The sequence below is a fragment of the Schistosoma haematobium genome, chromosome 1 (genome assembly GCF_000699445.3).
Source record: "Schistosoma haematobium chromosome 1, whole genome shotgun sequence".
Lineage (NCBI taxonomy): Eukaryota > Metazoa > Platyhelminthes > Trematoda > Strigeidida > Schistosomatidae > Schistosoma > Schistosoma haematobium.
In genome coordinates this window covers 5,397,618-5,418,089 of record NC_067196.1, presented here as the reverse complement: position 1 = coordinate 5,418,089, position 20,472 = coordinate 5,397,618, and the positions used below count along the sequence as shown (strand labels likewise).

The 20,472-nt window shown below is 34.9% G+C and overlaps 1 protein-coding gene across 2 annotated transcripts in view; it reads right to left on the bottom strand.

Moving 5' to 3' along the window:
• Positions 1 to 19,118, bottom strand: part of SGPL1_4 (Sphingosine-1-phosphate lyase 1) — a 40,319-nt gene extending 21,201 nt beyond the window's left edge. For both annotated transcript variants that reach the window (XM_051216966.1, XM_051216967.1), the window contains exons 1-3: positions 18,378 to 19,118; positions 8,339 to 8,542; positions 6,174 to 6,409 (exon numbers count right to left, since the gene is read on the bottom strand). Coding sequence is in view for 1 of the 2 variants with exons in the window: in XM_051216967.1 (XP_051072984.1) it covers positions 6,174 to 6,409; positions 8,339 to 8,456 (354 nt within the window). In the remaining variant the exon portion in view is untranslated. The remainder of the gene's footprint in view (positions 1 to 6,173; positions 6,410 to 8,338; positions 8,543 to 18,377) is intronic.
• Positions 19,119 to 20,472: the final 1,354 nt, after the last annotated feature.

Here is a 20,472-nt window from a genome sequence, read left to right as displayed (position 1 = left end):
TTCGTGCTCTGTGAATGGGCCGAATTAAAATCTAAGTATCTCTCGGAATGCGTTGGTTTTCTGTAAACATTTATTTTTAACTTCTTATTATTGTGTCGACGTTCAACCAGACAATCTAGAAATGCTAGTTTGTGGTCAACTGATTCTAATTCCTTAGTTAGTTTAATGTTTTCAGAAATGCTATTTGCATTGTTAAATAGTTCTTCCATACCATCCCGTTTATTGATAATAAAAATGTCGTCTACATACCGTAACCATAACTTTGGTGGACATAAACTCTTTGCGATTGCACTAGTTTCTAGGGAATGCATGAATAAATTCGCTACAATCGGAGAAACTGGTGAGCCCATTGCTATACCCTCTTTCTGTCTGTAAAGTTGACCTCGAAATATGAATAAGGTAGATCTTAAACATAATTCTAAGCATTTTATAACCTCTGATGGATCTAATGGGCATCGTAAATTCAAATCTAAATCAGATTCTAAATAATCATTGATAATATCCATAGCTCGACTGATAGGTACATTAGTGAATAAGGAAGATACATCAAAACTTGCCATTATTTCGTCCTCTTCTATATCGATGGTATCAATTAAATTCTTGAATTCCATAGAGTTTTTAATTCCATGATTAATTCGTTTTTCATATGGTTTGAGAATCTTAGCTAAATATTTAGCTAGATTGTAAGTCGGTGAATTTGTATAGTCTACCACTGGTCTTAGTGGAGTATTATTCTTGTGGATCTTTGGTAGCCCATAAAATCTGCATGGATTACAACTCTTTGGATATAACATAAACCATAAGGACGATCCTAGCTTAGCTTTTAATGACTGTAAGAGTTTGCTAGTTTGCGCCTTGAGTTTATTAAGAGTTGTTCTACTTTTCGCTTCTTTGATTTGTTCATATGGACCCTCTTGTAGATGTTCTTTGGCTTTGTTCTCATACTCTGTTTTATTCATAATAACTGTAGTATTACCTTTATCTGCTCTCGTTATTATGATCGTTTTGTCTTCTCTCAGCTGTTTTAATGCGTAGTATTCATTTTTATTTATGTTAGGGTTGTGAGGTTTCTGATGTAATAATGTGTTCATTATTTTATTCCTCAGTTCATTCGCTGTATCATTCGGAAGTATATTCAGCGCTGGTTCTACTGTTGGTATAACATTGAAAGGTGTTAATTTATGTCTATTTATATTGAAGTTGAGACCCTTTTTGAGTAATGATATTTCATGTGGGTTGGAATTAGTTAAATTTCAATCGCTGAGAATATTTCAAATATAATTTTCACATATAATGACTTCTGTGTACTCGGCGCTCAATTACTGTCAAACTATTCGTTCTAATCTTGACGAATATTCGTATATATTATTATTATTATTTCCAAATTCTCAGTCATTAAGCAACTTTCTTTTACAAACGATATGAGGCCATCATCCTCTTCACTTTCAAAATAGACTTTTTATTTGTGTATTAACTATAAATGTAAAAGTACAATAGACATTTCAAATTCTTTTTATCACACTAAAACTGATACTACGTCACGTTACCGACAATAAAATTTCCTGTAATGTCGTCATCTTTGAATAATTAACTTTAATAAAAGTTCAAGTGGAAACTATACAGTTCACTAAAATTAGATGGTGGTTGGAGGTAGTCGACAGGAAACCCTGGACACAGGTTTCGTACTATTTGGCACTCGTCAGCAAGATGTACCTGTAATCTTGAGGGAACTGGTGCTCCTTGACGGACTCAATCCAGTGTCACCCAGCTTTACAGTCAGAGACGTTACCACGGAGCTATCCTAGCCGCGACCGACCTCCTGTAGGACTGAGATGTAGTCACAATTGATTGATCACTGGATGGCGATCAATGTCATGCATGTTTAGTCCTTATTAGTGCAGATCGAATGCTATCGACCATGTTGCCTGAACTGCTGACATCAGATTGACAATCATTCAATATTAATCGTCACAATCAGTTAAAGAAATAAGAAAAAGAAATTTGTTGAAATATTTTGTGCTTAGAACTCCATATTGTACCAAAAATATAATACTGAATAAAGTCATTAGTAATAATAATAATAATAATAATAACTCGTTATCCTTTGAAAATCAAACTTTCAAATAGCCAAAACATGCCACTTACATGCTATTAATATGCATTGATTCGAATGGTTATACGTCATTATAAAACAAAGAGAAGAAAAAGTTGTCTTCATCAATCTAAAAATATTTTCATTGTCCTACAAACACACTTATTCATATTCTATGTGACAAGTTCTGTTACAACGTTCGGTTTTACTTCGACTAATGTTATAATGGTTGGGTTTACACGTTTACACGTATGGGACGATAATTTACCTTAGACGAATATCTACCTTAGATTCTCTCCCACTGTCTATTCTACAGGACGTCAACACAACTCAGATCAAGAACACGTTATTAGCCTGACCACAACGTAAATATATTTCCACACCAAAAACCTGACACAATCCAACAACAATGAACAATCAATAATAAGTGAGTAATAATAATAATAAGGATAGGGGAATATATAACTCATCTGACACCTGTCAGACAATCTATGTATCTGACTAAGCAGACAACCAATCGTTATCATTCTTGCCCACACATCAGTTCATTTATGCGTAGACAAGATCATTTCATTGAAGGTGAAAGGAAGAATGGGAATGTAATACAAATTTAAAATACATGTAAATACTTCAAATTACGCTTTTGTATTCAATGCTTGAATTCTGCTTCGATTTGATTTATTTCACGAATTTTCACTTAAAACGTATTCTCTAACTTTTTGGTACACCTAATGATACCACGATATTATCCATAGACCAATATATAATGAGTTAATAATCAGTGACTAAATGCGATTGTAGATTGGGACAGGAACTAATAGTTTGCGAAATCAAAAGATCGATTCCAACACAATGACTAACTTTACCAACAAAATAACGGTGTAGCAGTGAATTAGTCATTAATAGATATTTCACTGATTCACTGCTACACCGTTATTTACGTCCATTGTATAATAATTTACAAAATTATTTTCTTATAACTGATAGTAAACTATTGGACCACGGTATAGTAATCAAGTGCTAGTTATTAACCATAAAATATCTGATACAATTAACCAGTTAATGAAAACAGCGCTTTAGCATGATGTTACATTTAACTTGTTGCTAGATAACTAGAATTAAATAACAAACAACGTTTCATGTATAAGAAGCACGTTGGTGGTTTTTGTGACAGTAGAACTCAACGACGTAAGATATTGTATTAAAAAGAGATAACTTTACTAGACGCTACGGATAGAAGTAAAACATGAACACAGGTAGCTACTAAAACAACCTGCAAATATCTGCCAATAAGAAAAATAATGTAATTTATGTAATGCGATGAAAACACAGATCATCAAATAGGATGAAGCTTACTTACGTCCATTACCCCTCGTGGAGGAGCATACACAGCTCACAAGCGTTCTCCATTCAACTAAATCCTGGGCAATACTCTCCAGTGATTTTTTTAGTTGCTATCCATTCTTTTGATATCTGCTTCCAATTTTCGACACAATGTGTTCGTTGGTCTTCCTCTTCTCCGTTTCCCTTCACGATTCCAAGTTAGCGCTTGCATTGTGATTCAGTTTGGTGATTTCTTTATTGTATGTCTTATGCATTTCCCACGTCCTTTGCTAATTTCTTCTTCACTTGGAAGCTGGTTTATTCTCGCCAATAGTAGGTTGTTACTGGTGGTATCCTGTCAACGGGAATTGAATACTTTGCGTAGACAATTGTTTATAAATACATGTATTACTTTAATGATGGCTGTGGTAGTTCTCCAAGTTCCAGCTCTGTACAGTAGAACTGTCTCGACGTTCGTGTTGGAGATTCCGACTTGATCCTGACTTGGTTGTCAGTTGTTTCGAGTTTCATGTGTTCTGAAACTGTAGAACTGCTTCCCTCGGTTTGCCAATCTTCGCCTTTATGTCTGCATCCGATCCTCCTTGCTCATCAATGATGCTGTCCAGGAACAAGGATTTTTCCACCTCTTCCACAGCTTCTCCATCAAGTGTGTCTAGGTTTGTATTCTCAGTGTTGTATTTGAGGATCTTGGTTTCTCCCCTGTGTGCGTTGAGGCCTACTGATGCAGAAGCTTCTGCTACACCAGCTATCTTCACCTACACTTGTTCGTGTGTATGTGATAGAAGGGTCAGGTTATCTGAGAAGTTCAAATCGTCTAGCTGCATTCATACTGTCCATTGTATTCCCTGCTTCCCCTCAGATGTAAAAATCTTCATTATCCAATCAACCACCAGAAGAAGGAGAAAGGAAGACAGTAAGCACACTTTTCTGAATCCACAATGTTGAACGCCCTCCCATAGTCAAGAAAGTTGGTGTAAAGTGACGAGTTCAACTCAAATGATTGCTCAACAACGATCCGTAGTATCGTGATTTAGTTTGAGCACAACTCATTGTTACGAAATCCGGTCTGTTGATCTTGAATTTGCATGTCTACCGAAAATCTCATTTTGTTTAGCAACACTCTGTTGAAAACGTTTACGCGTACTGGTAGCAGTGTGGTGACTGTGCAATTCTCACACTTGCGGAGATCTCCACCTTTTTCCGGTATCTTGATAAAACTGTCATTATTTTCATTCTGTCAGTGCTTGAACTTCTTCCCATATCCTCCTGAATAAAATGTGGAGCACGTTTGCGGATACTTCTATCTCTGACTGTAACGCTTCAGCTAGTACGTTTCCTGGTCCTTCTGCTTTCCCACACTTGACTTGTCTGATGGCCATCTTGATTTATTCGATTGTTGGTGTGGTGACATCTAAAGGAATGTGTGTGTGCTGCTTCGATGTCCAGTGGGTTCAGTGTGGCTGGTCTATTCAAGAGCTCTTCACAATGCTATACCCACTTGTTCGACCGTTCTTTAATCTCAGTGATTGGCTGGCTTTATCTGTCTTTGACTGGTCGTTGTGGTTTACTATATTTCCCTGCTAGTTATTTTGTTGAGTCATATAGTTGTCTCATATTTTCTTCTCTTATAGATTTTTCGCAGCAACTGTTAGGTCTTCTAATGATCCTGTTCATTCACCTGTTCGCGTCTGACTATTTGATCTGTTCCTTGGCTTTGTGTGGTAATTAGAATTATTCGAGCCGACGTACTAACTAAAAATTCCCGAAACAGTGTAATTTAGGGCTTGCAGAACAAGACGAGAACAAATAAACGGATTATATTTGGAATTCGCGATAATGGTGAACGGGACACACAATGTCGAAATCATGAAACTGAACCATAGGACAAGCCCTAACTTGGAATCCTCAATAGGAAAAGAAAATAGGTAGACTAAAGAACAAATGGAGCTTTGAATCAGATGCAGACATCAATATCAGTAATAGTAGTTGGTAACAACTAGAAAGTAGTGTCCTGAACATATTTGATTGGAGATCCGTCATCAGTTGGCTTTGATCATGTAAGTAAATAGATCATCTATTTGTTACCCGATCATAAATGAACAGAGAAAAAATTCCCGGAATAGATAACACATCGAGAACGGTTTTTTCTTCAAGTTATTCATTTACATGGTAATGTTCAAAGTTCAGGCAATCTTTTGATTGTATTCAATTCATCAATAAACGTGTAGTGAGCATCCAGTCATGTCATTCAATCCGCCTGGAGCCCCTCCGGGGCTACTGCCGGTCCTAAGCCCAGATAAAGAAGGAGGGTTGGGTGACCCCATCCCGTAGAAAACTATCTCACTAAAAACGTGCTAACCAGAAAAAACCCCATTAATTCATCCTATTTCATTACAGGACTCGAAACTTTATATTCGGAAATTTGTAAAAATTTTGCCTAAATTAGATATCGCCACAATCGATAAAATATTTTAAAATATCAGTACTGACTAATCATACAAACTACTTGAATAAACCCTTCAACCAGTTTTCTCGATCTTCGTTAACTTACTTGCGTGTTTGGACAAGGATATAAGTTATCCGACACACAATATAATTATACTTAAACATTACTAGATCAAAACATTATGAAAGTTGCTCAAAATTCTTAATTATTTCAGTTTCTAACAGTTATTAACTTGTAAACTGTTGACACATATTTTCAAATGAATTGAAACTGATTGCTTTATGAACTTACCTCAAATATCTCTGCAGTAGTGTTCGAGGAATTTCTATATGAATTAATGTTATGTATGCGAAATGATTTATTATCTGTCGATGTGGAGTTGACCGTTTTTGACTTCAGATCACGTCTAAGAACACCCAATTGTAAAAGGCAGTTGCAAAGTTGACATACAACTGAAATTAAGCCATGACTCCAAGGACATCCAGATTTAATGATATGTCGGCAAAACCATTGAACCAGAGTTGTACCTTTATAAATTTAGACAGAATTCCCATAATGTTTACGTAAAATGTTTACGTGAAATTTACGTTATTATATAGACTTCGATCATATATGCTATGTGATATAGATTGATCATATCATAACACTAATTTTTTACAGCCTAAAAGTGTCGGATAAAATCCAGTTATTCTGATAGACTGCACAAGGTTACATGTATTATATGGTGTCTCAGAGCCATGTGGTATGTGAGACATCCAAGCGTAGGAATGCTATTGCTAACAATTTATTTATTTGGCCGATTTCATTATGCACATGATTTACCTGAACGAGTATTATGACTTATGAATGTGTTCATGTATTGAAATATTTTTACAACAAAGCCCCATGTATGGGCTTTGACTTCCTTCTTTGTCTAGATAGTTGAACGACCTCTGGGAACATGGTAAAAACTGAGTATAACATGCTCCAACTATTAAAACAACATTATTGATTTGATGAATAAAAAACACTATCTAAACCATTAATTTGTTCATGGAATAAGGCCCAGTGGAACAGATTCCAAAGAACAAGAGCATCAGTAAGTTGCTGAATACATGAATATATGGTAAGAATCTGTCGTTAATATGTAAAACATTCCACCTAAATGGTTTGACCGACTTTTTTACCACTTTACTAATGACTCGATAAGCGTGATGATGAAGGTTTCAGACCTTTCATAAATAAGCATTGTAATACAGCCAGAGCAATATGTTTTAAAAATTACAAGCAGTTTGGTGAATTTTATTGTAATAAATTTACGTGACTGTCAGTAAGGGTCCCGAATTCGATTACTCAGTGAGAGGTTATGGATACGGGCTGTTGAGGAATCCAATACATAAAAGAAACTCCAGTCTAGTGTTTCCTGGTTTTCGATGGTGTTCTATCTTAAAGAGCTTCATGATTTCAATGGAATTACTTAAGTACTTAACATTTTCTCATCAAAGTTTTATCATTTGAAAGTTTATACGTCACAAACGAACTAATTAGTCTAATTTCTAATGGTAGTGTAGATATTTCACTTGACAGATCGTCATTCAGCTTTATTTAAATTTAAACATTGCTAACAACCCATTTCAACTCCATCTGTAGCTAATCAAGACTTACTACCGCTCCCAAGCCTTGGTACGGCGATGGGGTTGGACATGAGGTCAGCAACCTCATTGCGTACAAAAAAATTGCTAAAAGAAGGTTAGCAAAGTTATGCAAATTAAACCAATTAAACACTGTCATCGTAAATAAGGGATACTCATTGGGAAGAATTATAGTACTTCATAGTGAAAGCAAAAATTCTCTAGAAGTCACGAGGCCGATGGCCATTCTAACAATCAGAGAAACATTTATTATAGATATATGAAATTTCAGAACAATATGAGAAACAGGGAGATTCAATCAAATAGCTGCGGAAATGAAGAGATACAAATAGGCGGTTCTCAGAATAAGTGAAGCCCATAGGATCAAAGCTGGACAGAAAAGATTTGACTCAAGAGAGATGCTGACTACTCTAGTCACGAAGAAGAATATGCTCCACACACTCAGGCATTTGCACTGATGATGTCCAAAGAAGCACTCAAACCCTAAAATGTATAACTCGTTTATGACTAATGATTTAAATTAATTCTGTATAAAAAAATATTATTGATATAAGTATTAGAATTTATGAGGTAAGTGATATTAGTGAGGCCCTAATCGAAGGTAGTTCGTACGTGATAAACAAACGTTTAATACTACAACGAAGGAAATAAGTAATGCTGGTGTAGATATTTTTCATTAAACGTTAATTCATGGCATGTAATGTGCATGATGCCATTGAGTCACTGAGTTGAATTCCAGTTGTTCACACCTCTTAAAATAGCGTTAAATCTAGATTCAGAATGTTTTACTATTTATTACCAACCATCTTACAGAAAATAAATTACCTGAAAAACTTCTGGATAAACAGACTGGTTCATTTTGATTATGCACCACATTGTTTGCTGAAGTCGTTAATAAAGATTTCTTTAAAAATTCCTCCACAAATTTTTCACTCCACATCATTTTAGAAGTGTATTGGTCAGAACATGGTTTATTAAAATGTGTTGGTGTTCCTGTTGAAGATATGGTCGCTGACGTTGATGACGTTACTGTTGTCGTTGAAGTAATTAAAGATAAAGCAAAGTGATTTAGAGTAAGTGAGGTAGACAAAAGTAGTCCATCTTTTACAGATGTTTGTATATAAAATTTTTTTACACAATGATCATTATAAATATCGTTTCCAAGTAAAGACAGTCCCTTAGTATCCATAATTATACTATCATCTAATGAAAACTGTTTTTTTTAAAATGATTTTTCCGATAAATGTAATACTGTAGCTATTTGATTATTTTAATTGTTGAGATCATGACTCACCATGGAAAACCCGGAAGCAACGGACCGTGGATGAGTACTGCTGAGGAGTCCCACAATAAGAAGAAACGACCATCCAGTGCTTCCAGGTACTTTGGAGAATTTTAAAGTGAAATTAGACACACTACCATCACTATAAAACTATAAAATCTTCCGTTCGAATATTAGAGGTGTTAATGTTGCATATGACTAAACTATTATGAGCTAGGATGAAATTCTTGTGTAATTCTATTTAATTATCAAAGATTCTCTGGTTGATGGAGGCCCGAGATGAAAACTCCACACAGTTTTTCTATCGTTATTAACCAGTTCACTGTTAAGGTCTTCAGGTGGAATTTTCTACGGGTTTAAACTTCTTTGTAGTTAATGAGATAAAAATCATATGTGATGGAGAGACCTCAAATAGTATGGCTCATAATCACTTTCAGTGGTACAAATACATTTTTTCTTCAATATTCCAGTAATATTTGAGCAATATTATAATTTTATAGTTTACCGTCATCCATTTTATTCATAACTTAAGAATTTGGTGGTCCAGGAGAGTCCATCTATGTCATACCATACCTCAAATTCACACGATAAGTTAGAGATTCAGTTGTGGTTAGGTTATTGTGAGTAAGCGAACAGTTCAACGGAGCACGGTTACAACTTAGTCACCACTCAGCAATTCCTTCTTGTATTGAACCAGTAATTCATATATTCACATGAGTTTTGAACATTATTAGTCAGCCATTGGTATAAAGATTCCTACCCATTCTTTGCGATATCACTCCATATGGCTTATTGGATTGGCGTATATTATCACTGAATTAGACCACGATATAATGGAACTGTAATTTCCAGGGTTATATTTCTAATGAAGAGACAAATTTTCAAATGAAGAATAAGTACCGCTTCTAACTTTCTCTTGAAAGTTTACCCAATAAAATACAGCGAAAACTTTATATAGTCCATACAATTATTCATGTTCACTTTTGTTAACTTTCTGTCATTGACATTGCTCGGAATCATGACAAATTGAATGAATAAATATTTTTTCTTCTTCTTTAATTTATCAGAAGGGTTATTGTAGATATCATAGTAATTTCAATAGTTGAAATCATGAGTCAATTGAAGCTAAACCGTCATGGAAAATTTGGAAGAACTGCGTATCCACGATCCCGCCTCATGAGATTCAAAACCAGGACCTATTAGTCTCGCGCGCGAGCGCTTAACTTCTAGACCACTGAGCCAACAACCGACGGTGTTAATGTTTAACTTCAACTAATCCACAAAATTGAGTGACCCGGTTGAACCCCCCTAGTCATTGCTTCTTATTAGTGACTGATAGGTCGTGGTTTCGAATCTCGCGAGACGGGATCGTGGGTGCGCGCTGCTGAGGAGTCCCACAATAGGACGAAACGACCATCCAGTGTTTCCAGGTTTTCCATGATTGTCTAGCTTCATTAAATTAGTTTATAATTGACTGACTGAATGTTTATAGTCCACTTATTCTTTCATTTGTATAATAAAATTTTGGATTTCATGCTGTGACACTTACAAATTTGTCGATAATAACGATAATAATAATAATAATCTAATAAATAGATAACATTCAACTATCTAACTATATTGAATGAATGATTGTTTATCATAATTTAGTTTAAAAACTATTTAGATTTATTTTGAATTGTATAAACAGTAGCAATTTTCGTATATTTGCACATGAGAAATGAGAAAAGGAAGAAGAAGAAGCAGCAGCAGCAGCAGAAGAATAAGAATAAGAATAAGAAGAAGAAGAAGAAGAAGATAAGATAAGATAAGATATTAATCTGTTTCTCTATTTTGTCAGCTTACACATTTCACGATTATTAGAAGAGATATGTGCACTGATATTGTATATAAAAGAAATAATAGAATAACTACCAGCTATTCAAGTGAATATGACTATTCAGGTTGACAAACAAAATAGAAAGAGTTGAATGATAGAAGGATATACATATTTCTATAAGTAAATGTTAAATTTTTTTAAAAACTAGTGTAGTACGAGAGATGAACTGAAAATTGTGATGATTAAATATTGCAATCAATAAAATCAGGAAACCAAGAGGTAAGAGGCCTAGTGTCGAAACTTCCTGTTAGTTGAAGTTCGTCAACAAGGTGTATCTGTACATTTATGGGAACTGATGATGAATTTGGACACACGTTATCCAACTTCACAATCGATGACATAACTACTGAGCTATTCGTATTACACCTTACATCCTGTAGGACAGAGATGTATCTATAATTGTTTGGCCATTGGCTAGTAACCAGTATTATATTAGTCTAGTCCTTTAGTTCTGATCGAACTTTGTCTATCAGGCTGCAAATGAATCTAACATGGAATACTGTATATGGCATGACGGCCCGATGACGTAAACAAGTCCGTCTAAATTTTCTTTTGTACCAGATTAGAATCAATATTGCTCGGTGCCACAGTATGACATGTTCTTACTTAGTTACCGAAGCAATTTACTCCTCGTGGAGGAACATAGACAGCCAACCAGCCTTTATCCATCCAACTCAATCCTGGGCAATACTCTCCAGTGATTTTCCAGTTGCCATTCATCATTTTGATGTCTGCTTACAATTCCCGATACAGTGTGTTCTTTGGTCTTCCTCTTCTCCGTTTCCCTTCACGATTCCAAATTAGCGCTTGCATTGTGATTCAGTTTCGTGATTTCCTTAATGTATGTTCTATCCACTTCTATTTCCTCTTAATTTGGAAGCTGGTTTGTGCTCTTCAACAGTAGATTGTTGCTGATGGCATGCAGTTTTCCTCGTATTACTGCTTGTCAGTCTCAATGCTTCAAATTACTTGTTCTGAGTATATCCTTCAAGTCTTGGATTCTGTTGTTGGGGGACATCTTGAATTCGTTGGGCCTGTCAGTATCTCGAAAAGTGGGCTGTACTGAACCTCTGTAATTCAGGTTCCCCAGTTGTCCAGTACTTTCTTGGATTGAGATTAGTTCTAACAACCTCCAGGTGTTGATCCAAAGCTACGTCAACAATTCCTCTCCTGGTTCTCACGTTTTCCAGTGACCTGAACATTTTGGTGATGCAAATATGGTATATGTCACTGTCTGTGTTGTGATCCGCTGAAAGACCCATGTAGCTTCGTGTGTACGTTTGTGTGGGAATATTTTGCCACCTATATTTATTTTGTTGAATGTACATAAATTTGCAATGTGTCACCATTCTCAGTCCTTTCTCCCAGTCAGTCCATGTCGTTCCACGATATCTTCATACCCGGTGTTGTCCATTCCAACTTTGGCGTTCAGGTCTCGCATTGTGATGGTCAGGTCCTTTCCGGAGCACTTCACTATGCTCAACTAGAGCCTCTCGTAAGACTGATTTTTTTCGTCTTAATTTTTATCGTTGGTGAGTGCATGACATTGGATAAAATTCATTGTGTTCCCTTCCTTTCATGCTTTCAATGATGCTTTGATGATTGTGGATCCATGAGACTCCTATCCTATGAGTGCTTTAAGTGCTTCTTTGGACAGCATTAATTCAACTATCTGAGTGCATGGAGCATGTTCTTCTTCACGACTAGAGTAGGACAGCATCTCTTTTGAGTTCAATCTTTTCTGTCTAGGTTTAGTCCAATGGATTTCACTTATTCCGAGAACCAACAATTTGCATTTTCTCATTTCTGAAGCCAATTTATTTGTCGTCTGCTTTCAATACCTATGAAATGGAATTTAACTTCTGCTCCGTGCTTCATAATATAATCTATTTAATTTTGGGTTTTGTTAAAGAGATTATGTAGATACTTAGTCTGATCATGACTGTCGGAGAGAAGAAATTTCTTAATTATATATCCTCAATATAGTTTTGTTACTTCAGTTATCTGCTTAAAGTTTGTTTGTTCCAGGTTCCTTATTGATGTCAATTGTTTCGCATTATCTCATACTTCGACGTTACATTTCAGTATAAACAATGTAAGCAATTGATGAGAAATCACCAAATATAATGAATTCATAATACTTTGCTTCAATTTCTGATATAGGTGCTACCTGTGGTTACTAGCTAATTGTATTTCAATTAGTCTATAACACTGTGTTTAAGTTTCGATATGAACAATAATATTGTAATGATCCGATTTAGTATATCTTAGATTGTATCACCAGTCACTTTTCAAAATATAGTTTAACTTATCGCCAACTTTGATTGTTTGTTTTTTTAAAATAATTTTATTATGTTGTACAGTGACACGTATTTGATCCATGGAATTTATCTATTTACGTTAGGGTGATCCAGAGAATTGCTTGCAAAAGACAAGCAAGGATTAAGAAACACTAAGAAGCGTTTCATCCAATCAGCGTTCACTTGAAGTCTTAGTCCAAGATATCAAGGAAGCGAAACGTCACATGCAGAGGCTCTGGTTGGCTGGCTGCTACACTGCTACTATGTTTAGTAGCATTCCAGAATCTTCTAGCGACCCAAGGACATTTAAAATATTATAAAAACCCTGTATTTTCTGTATTAAAATGAACCTTGGAGTAAGCTACTTATCGCACACTTTGAGTCTTCTCTCTCGTGTTCAGGTCACTGTATAGTTCTAGCTTGGGGGTTACAGAATAGCTTAGGAGAAGAATATAGCGTTCAATCCGCAAGACTTATCAACTTACCAGTAAAAGACACCGCATACTTTTCAAGACTCGACCGAATGAATGGAAAGCAGTTCGTTAATTCCTTCATTTTGTTAATTTCGAAACGTTTTTTCCTAAAATTCGTCTTAAAATTTTTCAATTATTTATAATACAAAATACCTCACTAATAGATTCTCTTTCCTCTATCTCTATAAGCCAGCAGATTAGGTCACGTTTATTAAGATAATAATAATTTTTTACCCTATAGAACATGATTTTTGGAACCTTCACCACAGTAAAATTAGTTTCGAGAAAATAGTCTCGGAGATGTAGAAGTAGTTTTTTTTCTAGACGTTTTTCTTTCAACTATTTACATTCAAAAAGTAGAGCTTAGCAGTTGATGCATGCCGACGTCAACTATTTTCTTTTTAATAGTTGATTTTATGAGTTAATTGAAGCTAGACCATCATAGAAAACCTGGAAGCACTGATCTGCTGTTTCGTGCTACTGCGCATCCATGATTCCGTCTTGCGTGATTCAAATCCAGGACCTATCAGTCTCGCGCGCGAACGCTTAACCTCTAGACCACTGAGCTGAACGGTATCCAACGGTGTTAATGCCTAACTTCAACTAATTTTCTGTTTAATTGTTCAAATAACTAACTTACATAATTGTTTGTTTCTTTTTTTAATCGTTTTTATAAGTGTATTTTTCATATATGCAGTCTGTACAATACATATGTGAACTGATTTATAAGGATAATCATTTATAGGCATGAAAAAAACAAACGAACAATTGGATTGTACTTAAATACCTGTCTTTTCGAGTAGATGTGAACTTAGTGGTCTATCTTTATCCAGGTGTTAATCGTGCAATGATAATAAGTAGACGATAAAACGTAAAGCAATGAGGCAATTGAAAGTTAGACTACCGATATTATCCGAAGACGTTTACAACAATGAAAATAAAGATTAGGAAAGTTTGTTGTCCTTAATAAGGAAGATTTTAAGGAGGATTATATTGATGTACACGAAATATTGCCAAAAAACTTCTTATGACCCACTTATTGTGCAAACTGTATATTCTGAACAAAATCGTAGAATTGATTGCATTGCCATTAGGACTTTACGAAATGATTTTAAGTAGACTGACAGTTGGACGATCTGTTTATAATGATGGTATATTTATGGATTTATAATATCTCAATGAGTAGAAAACTAAACTCCTGGTGTTTCGTAACCTAGTGTAAATTACTTCTTCAGAGAATAAATAATCTTGTCTGACTGATACAAGTTTGGGGGGGCATGAAGAAAATTCTTTTATTTTTCTATTTATACTAAATAGACTTTTATAAATTCGGCGAGACTCGAATTTATGGACGAGCCAATCACAGGCGTTTTAGAGATTTCAAGGTTACGGTGCCAACTTCAGTGCTTAATGATAACATACGATCGGTTCACAGGGAATTTTGTACAAAACGTGATAATTGAGCGGCTTTAACGAATAAAACGGCGAGACTATTATTTGTGGACGGATCAATCAGGTAAAAGATAATAGATCTCGGATTTTAATGCGAAAGACTTTCATCCATTTGGCTAAATAAATTTCTGTCATTATAACTGATGTCAGATCGTGATGAAAACCTCATATATAATTCCTAACTAAGGCAAATTACGACAATTATTGCGAACTGGATAATAAAATCACCAGTAACATTGGCTGCAGCCAGGTACTACAATATATACGGATTTTCGGAGAGTGTACAGACTCCTACATAGGCTTGGTTATGTGCATCATGTCGTTATCCACAAGTAGCATTTTGTGCACTCAACAACCGGAGTGCACACAAACAATACTGAACCTATGTGGTCGAGGTTGGAAGAGTTTTTGAGACTTTACAATGGCTCCAGAGGCCGACTATTCTGTAGCCATATGGATGATTTCCTCTACTGCATGCATTACAATTTTAGAACCTCTGAACCTCTTTTTAACCTTGACAAGTTTTTGAATCACGTATAAGAAATGTGTTCACTTTATTTCTTTGGTTTTGTATAATATATTTTTACTCCATACTGACTGTCTGCTGATTGGCTAATCTTTCTCAAGGTCACTTAGGATTCGTTCAAAGGTCGTCCATAAATTAGAGTCTCGCCATAAATTCTACTTGATTACCTATTTTTTTTACAAAGAAACTTATACTAGGTCGCAAAGTGTCAGAAATTTAGTTTCATACTCAATCGGGATATTGTTAAGGTCTTTGCATTATTAATTTGGTTCTTATTAATAAACATCACTTGGTTACTTGATAAATCAATCAACTACCTGTTGTAACGTGTAATTACCAGACGGTTTTCCTATTCTATACCAAAAAAATCTAGTTGCTCTTATTTAGCACAGCTTATTCTGATTACAATATTAAAGCTAATGGAGCTGTACACAACAGATCTGTTGATTATTCTAAAATGAAACCAATTATGAATTAACGAATATTGAATGAACAAATGCTTCAAAGTTTCTTGGATGTGTAGTGACCTACCTTTACCAAGAGAACGCGATTGATTTAATAGGAACAATCATTAATATAACCAATTGTACCAGTGATTGTTTTACTGTGCTCGTTTGTTTAACTGTGCTATAGACAGCCATATTACTGCTGCCTTATCCTTCGATTGATTGTGACCTTGCACGGGTTCGGTCACGCTCGGTAACCACGCTTGTACTCCTTTGGCACGATCTCGGTATCCTTTCGATACCACGAGATCACCAACAAATACATCTCGACTACAGCCATCAACTGCTTTCTGATATTTGGCTTACGGGGGATTTTATCGGTTAACTGGCACGTAGTCTTCTTGTAGTGGTGTTCATAGTCCATAACGATTCGACTCCATACTACAGATGAATAAACTGAAAAGTTTTATTTTTTCTGCTAAATATAGCATATTTAGCATTCATTGTCTACTGAGTATATTCCTAAGGTTTTCATACAGTCATATTATTTACAATCATTTGGACAATAAAATGACTATCAGAAAGACTTTACATATTCAAGACTTTCATCAGAAAAAGATGTTAACAACTGTCCCAGTTTCTCATCATCTGTACAGTTTTTACGGGCCTAAATAAAACATCTGATTGGCTTAAAAAGAAACACAACTGTTATCTTCAATATATTATCCTTAGAAATATCCCTCAACATTTATTGAAATTCACCTGAATTTGATGTAGCTTATCCCGTTTATGCATTTATTGAACAGATCATCCACATAATGGCTTAATGAATCTATGAAAGACGATCTCTATGACACTATCATGAGAAGACGCTGAAATATTTACACTGTGGTGTGTGCTACTTATATTGATATAAGTAGTATATGACGCGAGTTAAAGAACGTATTGTCTGGCAGCAGAAGATGGGGAAAGATCAACAAAGGAAGAGGAGGAACACAATGCAATTTGTAAGAAAACGCATGAATTATGAAATGTGAGACAATGGATTGATGATTGCAACAGCGACAGTCCGGTTTGATATGATGGAATGATATTTTGCAAATTAACGATTTACTATTTGGTTTTTCTATTTTACCAAGTAACTCTGTAATTCGTTCTCTAAATACGTTAGATTTTCCCCACACGTATTCCGTTCACTACAGCACCCTTACCAATTAAAAATAGTGGTTTGTTGATGAAGCATAACTTATTTAACATTAGAGTAATTGTTTTGGAAATTATTGAATCAAAATACCATTAAAAGCCTTGAAGTTAATTTTGTAATAGAGGCTTTCTATGCTTTTGATTTTCAACCCAATGACCCTAAAATGAAAGTGCTTGATATGTAAACCATTTTAGGGATTATTGAAATGAAGCTTTATACACATATGTCTCTACTATTTGGATTGTCGTGCCATTGGGAACACTTAGAGTTATTAGACTAGATCTGAGCTCACAACACTCCAGTACTTTAGAGCCGAAGTAATCTGAACGAACATTTTTCAAGATCAGAGAATTTTTCAAGTTGAGTTTTCAAACAGTAACTGACTTAACCACAGTAAATTTACATTATAATTGTTCATTTGATAGTGAATAATCTCATGTTGCTAATTTCTTGGTGTTAAATAAATTATAGAAGTAAAACATAACATTGTACACTCTATTATTTAAATAAATATTTACGTGCTGTTGAACCTGTTGTTTGTAAGTGAACGACGTTTTCCAAAAGTCCCATGAAGAAAACGAGATAGGATATGTGTCCGCGACTTAGAAACGCATCTGGTTTTTTTTGTTGTGTTTAATATGGATGTAGTATCAAGCATTTTTCGGGTGTTAGGCCATTTAGACACTGATAATTAAACTTTGCCATGTTATTACGTATGGACTACCTGGTTGGGGTCCGCGTGCTAATCATAATCAATGGTTGGGGAGTTTGAACGATCGTTCGCTATGGCACATGTGCATCCATTCTTTCTATTCCCACAAATTCTGAGATTCTAAATTTCTTATACTTTTTTTTCTAGTTTTCATTTTTTTTCTCTAATTTATATTTTCTTGAATCGTATCTTCAATGTTTAATCACCCCTATTATCATTGATACTGTTATTACCTCTACTGTTCTTAGATTTGACCTGTGCTAACAGGCTATTGCAACTTAAATCGGTGTACATACGTTGTCACTGACTGACCAACTTTCATTTCATTTAGTTTTCTTATCCACCAGTTTGGGATGGGCCACAATGGTATATCAATAGGAGGCATATGTATATAACACTAGATAACTGAAATGAAGTCGTGATTTATGGTTCTGTATTAACTCACTAAATGAACGGAAAAGTGTTCAAACCGCTAGGCATTGTACTTTTTTTTGGTGAACATTAGAAAAAAAAGAATGGTCAACTGGACACATCAAAGATTATTAGCATTATAGTTAATAGTTTTTTTTTAAAAACTTCTGTTTACTTACCTACCTAATGATGGTTTTAATTCATTTTGATCAGATGTAAAATTTTGTTGCCAAAATGGTCGCCCAAAATTATATCCACGTTGTGAAAATATTGAACGAAATGTAGACGAAGTATTATTATTATTATTATTATTCCATGTATGAGGTGGTAAACTTACACTGTGACTGTTTGGAACATTATTATTATTAACATCACTATTATCGCGGATAGGATGTTCACTTTGAGCTCGTTGAAATAATCGTTGTTGATGTAATTTTTGAATTAAACCATTATTATCCATAACCGTATCATTTAATGGATTATATTGTACAGGTAAATGTTTCTTTTGTTGTCTAGTTGATTGTATTAATTCATCAATTGATATATTACTATTCAATTTCTCATTTATATTTTTAGTTACACTAATTGTATTGGATCGTTTTAATTGTTGTTTATTTGAGAAATTTGATTTCGTTCGTGTTAGAATTGATGGATTGATAATTTCTTCTTTATTCATTGGTTGTTTTATTGTTGAATGGTTCATGAATGTAGAAAAATTCCTTGAATGTTGATTATTAAACTTTTGTTCAATTGAAGTGTTATTATGATTATGATTATAAATTGTTGATTGTAATGGTATGGTACTAATATCAGAAGAATGTAAAGATAGAAATTCATTCAGTGTAAGACCTTCTGAACGTGGTAGAAACATATTCTGTTTATTAATTAATCAATACTTTTTTTTCATCCACTGATGAAAACTTGTTTTGGAGAAAAGAACAAAGGAAGAAACAAAAAAGGAATTTGATGAGTTAAAACTTGAATTTAAAAAAGTATAAAAAAAAACAAAAAATTAAAAATATCTGAAATATCAAGTTAAATATCTATTTCTTAAGTTACTTCAGTTGGAATATAACAAACAATATGAACTTCTTAACAGAAGGGGTTTTGTGGAGATTTTAGTAATTTCAACAGTTGAATTCATGAGTCAGTTGAAGCTACACTATCTTGGAAAACCTGGAAGCACTGAATGGCTGTTTTGTCCTACTGTAGGACTCCTCAACATTGCGCATCCACGATTAGAGCCCACGACCTATCGGTCTCACGCGCAAGCGCTTAACCTCTAGGCCACTGAACCGGCCGGCGTCCAACGATGTTGATGTTTAACATCAACTAATCCATGAAATTGAGCGACACATCCACCATAGTCTTCAGTGAGTTGATATCTCACAACAGACCTGGTTGAACTTCACTGGTAACGGCTTCTACCTAGAACTCCAGGAAATGCCTCTTGAAGTCAGTCACTAGGATGCCGGCTCAATGGTCTAATGGTTAAGCGCTCGCGCGCGCGACTGATAGTTCTTGGGCTCGAATCTCGCGGGGAGCGGGATCCTGGGTGTGCACTACTGTGGAGTCCCACAATAGGGCGAAACGGCCGTCCAGTGCTTCCAGGTTTTCCATGGTGGCCTAGTTTCAATTGACTCATGATTTCAACTCTTGAAATATAAAATGGTTATTAATCTGTGATCAATTAGTGAGGATATCCCAGTCCTAAAGGAATTCAATCGTCGTCTAACTTACTCGTTGTCAATGTCTATGACTATGTGACAAAGTGATGTAATTTTGATGTATCTGGAATCATCATTACACTTATGATTGGAGATTCCCAAAAATTAGTAATTTTGAAAAAGATAAAAATTAAATTACAGCACCTCTTCTACACCTAAGTAAGTTTATGTTCAATTCCGTCAAGCCCATTCAATTAACTTATTTAAAAGACAGTCATTCAAACAGTAACAATTTGTATCTCTTGCTATTATTAATAAATCTGTATGAAAATGTATGCTTAATCACATGTGACAGCCTACGCACATATCCATCTTTCCAGCTTAAACGTCAATCGCTTAAATCGCTTGGATAAACAATTCACTTTCCTATACATATATACAATTATGAATCATATTTATTGATTCGACTCTCTATTCGGTTCACTATTCGACACTCAATTCACCTCTGTATTCGTTCGGTCACATTAGCATTTCATCTCTAATTCGATTGGTTCGCTTTTGGCTGAGTGATCTGTATTATTCAATAATAAACTGTCGTCGGTTTTTA